This window comes from Carassius gibelio, chromosome A15 (genome assembly GCF_023724105.1).
Source record: "Carassius gibelio isolate Cgi1373 ecotype wild population from Czech Republic chromosome A15, carGib1.2-hapl.c, whole genome shotgun sequence".
Taxonomy (NCBI): Eukaryota; Metazoa; Chordata; class Actinopteri; order Cypriniformes; family Cyprinidae; genus Carassius; species Carassius gibelio.
Window position 1 is genome coordinate 22,970,202 of NC_068385.1, and position 8,371 is coordinate 22,978,572.

Consider the following 8,371-nt stretch of genomic DNA (forward strand, 5'->3'; position numbering starts at 1 on the left):
AAAGTGCTATATAAAAGCCTCAATCATTATTTCATTCATACTGAAACAATTAACAATTAACTTTTTTCTCTGTTGTGACATTTATCCAAGTGAAATTACTTGGAAAAAAATGGCATTATTGGATTAAAATTGGATTAATTTTGTCCAACAGAAATTGACTGGTTTGTCATCATCCCATGTTGAGTCACAGGTTTCTGGAGAGGAGGGGTTGAAACTCATCTGGCATTTGGACAGTAGAGAAGTCAGAAAAACAAGATAGATGCATCCATTGTTAGCAATACCAGTCAATTTAAAGCAGATTTTTTGCACAGATAACTCCATAGTATCATTTCCACATAGAGGTTGTATAATACTGTGTGCACCAGTGTTGAGTTCAGTGAGACACAGACAAAGTGCAAATAAGAAATACATTAATACTGTTTCTCTTGTGTTGATGCACTGAGCAGTCTCATTGGTGTCAAAGTTCAGAACAGAGGACCCAAAAGCAGAGGTTATGCAGTACGGTTTATTGTCTAATAACTTCAACCAAGGAGACTACCATCAGCAGACGCAGATCTGAGAAATAACAAAAGAAGATCCTTGACGGACAGAGGTCAGGAACCGGAATCAGGATATCAAGACAAGACAAGACAAGACAAGACAAGACAAGACAAGACAAGACAAGACAAGACTAGGGAATACTCCAGAGAATAAATGTTGAAGAGATCGTAACTGAGAAACAGAGTGTAAACTCAACGTTCAACAATAATCCGACAAAAGACAGAGCAAACAGTGACTAGAAGTAGCCGAGGGAATTAGAGAGAGAAAAGGATCAGGTGAGAGATAATCAGTGTAAGTGTTGCTTCTAAAGGGAAACAGCTGCAAGAGACGAGGAGAAACATGAATGGGAATGATTAGTGTGTGCGTAGCGTGAGCGCTGAGATAATAGTAATCAGCTGTATGAGTGTGCGTGTGTGTGAATGAAGGTAAGCAAACAGAAGCAAGAGACCGGTTTATGACAATTGGATTTCAAAGTTGGAGTTGTTGCAAATCATCAGAGATTCCGAGTTGGAACTCTGACTTGGAAGGGCGTTCCAGTTAAAAGTTCCTACTGAGAACTCAGAATGTCCTACTTCCTATTAAAAATGGAACACACCATCATTCTCCAGCACTTGCGCTCATCAAGAAATTTCATTGCAAGGGGACAGTAATGTTTTTGATTAAAGGGTACCTGAAGTATAATACATTTATAATCAATACTACAATATTCCATTAAAAAAATTGAAAATTTAGATTTCATTGTGATTTTAAAGCATCTATATAAGTGACTATAGAGATTCAAAGACATTTGTACTAGGTCTGCAACTCAGTACTTTAGTGTATTCATATTGTCTGACATCAATGGAACAACTGATCTGAACAAGAATCTCATGTCAATATAGGCGGATCCCAGAACACACTCACCTATTCCATAATCATCATGGACTAATGGGAATTTGAAGGTGTTTACCAGTCAGCACAAAATTTGTGCTGGGAAGCTGTATTGAAGCACCAAAAGAAACTTCGAAAACCAAAGGTTTGTCTAGATTTTCTTAAAAATCATGTCACACCAGTTTGCTCTTTGATTTCAGGTTTACATAAACCAATGGTTAAAACATAACAGATGGAATGTGTCCTGTGTAATGATCCCACATCATGCAACCAGGGATGGGCAAAGGTATTTCAATACAAAATAGTATTTCAAATACATGTATTTGAAATACTATTTTGTATTTAAATACCTTTGGAAAAAGTCAATTGTAATTTGTATTTAAATACATTTAATCGTAGTAATCTTGTTTTTAGTATTTTTGTATACTTGTTGATACAGGAAACCCAGTCTAATAAAGAGGTTGATTGGCAAAAAGTATTTTATGTATTTTGAAACTAAAAACATACTAAGATTAAATTTATTTAAATTCAAAATACAAAATAGTACTTTGTATTTAAAGCGGTCTATAACAGATATTAAAGTATAGGTCAGTTTTCTATTCTAGGTTAACTACTGTTATGCCAGAGCAACAGTATAAAGAGTATCTTGCTGATCAAGTTAGCTAAATTGTGTGTATAGTTAACTTCATTATTTCTCATTTTAACGTGTGCAAGGAGACTCTATTACCCCCTTAAATACTGATGTTTGTTGCTGCCACAGTAACACAAAAAAGCATTTTTCCTTGTGCTTGTGACTCTTGATTAAGGTCAATTTCCGTTTGGAAATCCGACTTGAGAAGTGTCCCAAGATGCAATTAATTTAACATCCTTTCTTATCACCTGACAGTTTCATCAATCAAATATGTTACTATTATTTCACTAACTGACAATTTTTAGTGCTTGATGTGTTGATGGTTACCGCCAACTTCTGCTCCGGATGGTACCACTCCTTGGCCAGTCACGCAGAAAATTATTTGATGAAATAATGGCATAGGATGAGGTCGGAGAACAGTTAATCCCGAGGAGTGAGTCACTGTTGCTGTACCTCGACAAGTACATGACACTGACTGAGATAACAGAGAGAAAATATGTGAAAAGTGTTTTTTTTTTTGTACTATTTGGAGGTCTTGCATTTTGTTCTGCAAAGGCCTACAGTATATTAAGCATGCCCATGCAACAGGTGCATACATTTGTGCGCACATTGTTAATTACATGTATTTTGATTGTTTTTGTTGCCAAATTGATAAGGAACACAAAAAAAACAATTAAACTAAACAATTACAACTGCCTGTTTGACTGACAGTTTCGAGCACTGAGATAGCATTGACTTCAAACGTGTTCAACATAAAAATGTAATTTTAAAAGTAGCTTAGATGTAGCAAGCTACTGTTGATGTAGCTAAGCTTGCTACATTTCCCAGGGGGGGTAGCTTCAGTGTAGCGAAGCTTCATTTACTGTAGAGTAACTGGTAGCTTAGCTCACTACATTTTCCAAGTAGCTTGCCCAACACTGTTGGTTGCTTTTTCTTCTTTATAATTTGTTTTCCACAAGTGTTTCTTTTCCCTCTCTCTCTCTCTTGGATTTCAATTTCCACTCATGCAAGGACCAAATCATCTGATGCTGTCATTATTTCTATGTACAAAAATAATATACAAAAAAAGCACAATAAAAAACCCCAAAAATGTAGTCCACTCCGCTAATATTTTTTTTTTTTTTTGAATCTGTATATTAGCTTTCTGAACAAAGTAAACAACTACAAGTAAATAAATTATAAATTAACTTTTCTTTTTCTTTTTTAAAGTTCCTTTGCTGCATATTCATGATTAAACACAGATATACTAGCAATATTATTTTATTATTATTTCATGTAAAAAATAAAGTGCTCAGTGCATTTAAATTTTACTATTTTTTATATACTTTCAACCTCATTCTTTGGACTGGCCAGTGTAACCTGCACATTTGCAAGTGTTTAGGAATCCCCTAGTTTCTTTTCTTTAATGTCACACAAATCTTTCTTCCTTTTTTTTTTTTTTTGTTGGTGTCAGTATTCTACTCCTCACCCTCTTTGATCCCCTCAGCCATTATGTGGCCATAGAAACTTGTTTCCGGCATTAGTGCGTCAAGCCCTTAAACTTAAATGACTAGCATGCACAAAAGCTCTGTGTGGGAAGAGAAGAAAATATCAGCCATTAGTCTGGTGATGTCACTGTGCCAAAATTAGGCTCTAGAAGAAAGTGGGGAGGGGGTGCTTGTTGAAAAAGAAAATTAAAGCACCGAGTATATACCCCAGGGACTAGTATATTGCTTTTTTTAGTTAATATTAATTCACAAAAGTTAAAATAAATCGATTTATTACACAGCTCTCTGGAATTCTTGATTCTGACTGTTCAAAGCAGTAGTCTGCTAGAGAAAAAAATCTAAACAAAACATAATTTATCCCAGTGACCCAATTTCCTAGCTGGACTAGTTTTTAGCTAAACTTTAAGCCTACAAATAATCCAAACAATTTAATAATATTGTATAATTATTATATATTAAGCATAACAATTTTACCATTATCTTATCACAGTGGTCACTTTTATTCTGTGTGAGGGAAATGGAAATCAGTGTGGTTTAAAATAGCCTTAGAAACTATGGAAATGTGCCTATTTTTACACTATTGGTATTTTTCTATTGTGGTACAACTGTTTATTGTGAGGCCATGGCAGCTTCTCTGGGACCCCCATTCTGGACCAGGGCTTGAGCCGGGCTACAGATAATTAGATCAGTGCTATCAGTTTCACTGTCTCTTTTCTTCATCACGATTTACATGATAATAACACTCTCGACGGTCCCCCTCTCTCAAAAGCGCTTAGACTTTCTCTTTTTTCCCCTTTTCAACAACCAAATGATGCACTGCCTCACCTTAAAATGCACTAATGGGGTGGGAATAAAAAAAATAAAATCCCTGGGAAAACCTCTCAAAGTAAGACAGAAAGAGAGTATGGCAGAAACTGTCCATTGGCACGTGATTTCACAACATGCAAAGTGCAATGTCTGTGATAATTTTTTTTTTAATGACTGGGAAAGTACAGTTTAGTGGAATGAATTGAAATTAAGATTAAGGACATAGTAACTAATTTAACATTAGTCTGCTTAGTGAGCTATCGAAAGATAGATAAGTGAAAAACTATGTGTTTAAAGGTCATCATTTACTTAAATTTCAAAGCTTTGGGCCAAAAGTATAAATGATCAAAAATCCTTGTTTCTGGGCTATTTTATCGAGATAAACACAAAATCAAGCAGTATCCTTTTTATACTCAATGATGGAAATCTCACCAATCTCCCACTATCCTAAGTGTTCTCGTAAATTGTTTTCTTTCTCTTTTCCAAACCAGAGCTACATCCTTTAAGTGCTTTTACTGAAATCGGGATCTGATCAGACCCCAACGAAAGTCCCAGTCTTGGATCCCTCCTCAGTATTCACTGCCGGCCAAGAAACTTCCTGCAAATGCTGAATTGTTTACAGCGGCTATTTCACTCATGCCCAGGATTTCTTTAAGGTCAACATTTCTTCTGGCACACTGGGCTTGAACTGCACTTTATTCCCCTTTAATTTAACAGCTCCGGCAGCTTTTCTAGTTAAATCGACTGTTCATTATTGAGCCTCATTTTACGAAGGGGCTGTGAGGTGCAGTTTAATGAATCTCTGGCACAAAGATCCCTTTCACTGCCCGAGGAATAATAGAAGCTATTTAGACCATGTAGGGCTGTATGTCAAAGGCTGCCTATAATAGTTGTCAGGCAGAGGCAAAAATTCCCACTGTTGCGGGAATGCACAAGAAATCAACTCCCATTGCGAACAGATTGAGATAGTTTTAGGAAGTTAGAGGAACATGTAGAAAAATCTGCCGAAAGCTGGAATTTGGGGGAAGGGAGGATTATTTAAGAGGGCAGGGCCAATGAAAACCTGTCCCAAAGCATGTATTTCCATTTACCTTTATTCAGGACTTAATGCCCGTGTTGTGAATGTCTTGTCAAGTTTATGATATATGATATATGCATACAAATTCAAGAGGTGGATTTTGTGAGACATGTGGACAAGTATATAAAATGTAGATCAAATTGCAGGAAATTTACACAATGCCCAGTATTATTCAGTCCAGCTTAAAACTAAACAACTTTATAATCTCCCATCAAGTTTTATTGTATTTCAAGACCTCAGAGGGATTCAGCATTTGTTACATTAAGTATTTGTAGTTAAAAAACTAACAATTTATAAACTACATTGTGTCAGGAAATGTTAGATATTTTATCACTCATGTTTTAACATTTTGAGTTGGATGTTTAATTTACAAGCTATTAAACTCTGTCATTTTCAAAAGATTAAATATAAGCAATTCAGATGCCCTGAGGACAGTCCAATGTAGATGTTCTCATAGATTATATATAAAAATAATGTGTATATACATTCATATACAGGCAGACTTGATCAGGGCAGATGAACCCAAGACTATTGTCTTTTTACTCTGTGGGATGCCTCAGACTAATCCCTTTTAGTTGCAGGTGGTCAGGCGTGAGCAAAGAGTTAAGTCTTCTGGTCCCTCGGCCCCTCCCCTTTGATGTCCTGACATCATTGGCCCTGCCCTCTAAAATAATTCCCCCTTCCCCCAAACTCCAGCTTTCGGTGAATTGCAGAGGAACTGTAAGGGTGTCCTGCACAGGATCAAGGCTTAGCAAACCTCCCTGGAAATGCAGATAATAAATATGCTTTAGGGTCTCTCAGAGACAATTGTATATATTCACTGCAAAGGTTTTATGCTTGTGGCAGAGAGAGATGGCTGTTCAGGCAGCCATCATGAACTCGCAGTTCTTAAACTTTTGTTTTCCTGGCTCGGTCATGGATTATGAGGTGGAAAAGGGTCTGGAAGGGGGACTCCTGGGTGAGGTGGACTGTGAGGGTGACTTTAAGGAGACAACTAGAGACCTGCTTAGCTTTATTGACTCAGCTTCCAGCAACATCAAACTTGCACTGGACAAACCTGTCAAGTCAAAGAGGAAAGTCAACCACCGAAAGTACCTGCAGAAGCAGATTAAGAGGTGCACAGGAATCATCTCACCAGGGAGCATACCGGTTCAGGAGCAATGCAAGAGACAAGGCTCGCCCCATAACCCAACAAGCAACCTCTCCAGCAAAATGCCTCCCAAGAAGAATGGGATGCAGGCCAACCTGCAAAGCAAGAGTTTGGCTGCCCTCTTCAACTCGGCAAAGGATGTACGAGCAGAGAGAGCCAAGAAGCCCCCGCTGCGGCATCGAAACCTTCCTCCATCCTTCTTCATGGAGCCGGCCAACAGCTCCAGAGTTACATCTACTTCTGGCATGTCGCTCAAAGACCTGGAGCGAGGGGCTCCGGAAGCAACAGAGTTCTTGGAGCTTCTTGGACCTGAGTACAGCAACATGGTCTCAGAGCAGGATCTATTCCACACCCTACCTAACAGGATTCAACAGGAGGTGACTGTGGGGCCTGAACCATATGACTCCCACCATTTTGTAAGTGGTGGGTTCTTGTACACAGAGCCTTGGAGCACTTGTAGCAGCACCCCCAAAAAGTCAGGAGACTTGCGGACAGTACCTTTACAGCCAAATCTTTATACTCACACAGACCTTTCTGGCAGCATGCCTGTGGAACAGAGCTCACCATGTGCACTTACCTTTTCAAATTTCTTTACAGACTGCAACGCAACTCCGGTCTCCTACGATCTAGTGAACGGATACAACAGAGGGAGCTTTTCATCTCTTTAAGCCAGAGATTTTCTGTTATCTTGGGCATTATATTGGAACAAAAACACGTATGCATCTTTCAGTATGATATTGATAAAGGACGCTACCAACATGTAATTGCCCTTTTAACCTTAAAACATTTTGACTCAAAAAAAAAAAAAAAAAATCTATTTTAAACCATTGCTTGATGGGATAACATGCATACAGTAGACACCTATAAAAAAAAAAAAAAAATCTTAAGAAGACCTTTGCATCTAAGGACAATTTTTTCTCCAATTATTGAATAAAAACAAAATGCATTTTACAGATTTCTAATAATAAATTAAAAAAAAACTATATGCTTCAGAAATTAATTTTTATTGCTCCCTGAAAAAAAAACAAAACAAAAAAAACAAAAAAACAAAACATGGACCTCTTATCCTATGCATTGTTTGATTTATAATATTACCAGTTTGAAGCAACAGCTCGTTACAGAGCTGATCTCAGGGGGTTCTGCTAATTTGTTTAAATATATCACGGATCAAATAATCACAAATATACAGTGACCCTTTTAAGTATTTGAATGCTTAAGCCACAATTAAAATGTATGGGTTTATTTCCATGAGATAACAAAAATATAAAATCAACTGTGTGTGTATATATATATATATATATATATATATATATATATATATATATATATATATATATATATATATATTTTTTTTTTTTTTTTCAAAATTAACTACAATTGATCCTTTTTAATCATAAGGTATTGAGGTGGCTGTATGAAGTCTATCAAGTTCACAGAGCTGTCCTAAGAGTTACAAAGTGTAGTTGATCTTTGAACATGATCCACTACGATTTAACAACCATGTTTAACGTCTGATTATAAACAGTATTTTGGTTATTTTATAATTTAAAAGCAAACCATCTGATATTTTGGGAAATTTAGGGCCAGGACAAAAAACATATATGCAACATCCTGCAATAGAGGAAAACAAGACAATCGGTCTGTATTTTTTTTTATTTTTTATCACTGTTAATCCACAGTTTATTGTTTGTTGACTGCTAATTGTGCAATATCTGGTTTGCACATCTAAAGCAATGGCTTACAGTTGCCGAAAAGTAAGTGCTTGAATGAATATACATAAAGAAAAAGTTCTAGGTCTGGATTTTGGA

General features: G+C 36.7%; 1 protein-coding gene across 1 annotated transcript; it reads left to right on the forward strand.

Moving 5' to 3' along the window:
• Window positions 1–4,837: 4,837 nt before the first annotated feature.
• Window positions 4,838–7,864, forward strand: LOC128028777 (protein FAM181B-like). Its single transcript, XM_052616105.1, has one exon. The coding sequence runs from the start codon at window positions 6,266–6,268 to the stop codon at window positions 7,229–7,231; it is 966 nt and encodes a 321-aa protein (XP_052472065.1). The 5' UTR covers window positions 4,838–6,265; the 3' UTR covers window positions 7,232–7,864.
• The last annotated feature ends 507 nt before the right edge of the window (window positions 7,865–8,371 follow it).

Bases quoted from the DNA above. Each gene is read 5' to 3' on its own strand.
- LOC128028777 (XM_052616105.1), top strand. From the start codon at position 6,266: ATGGCTGTTCAGGCAGCCATCATGAACTCGCAGTTCTTAAACTTTTGT.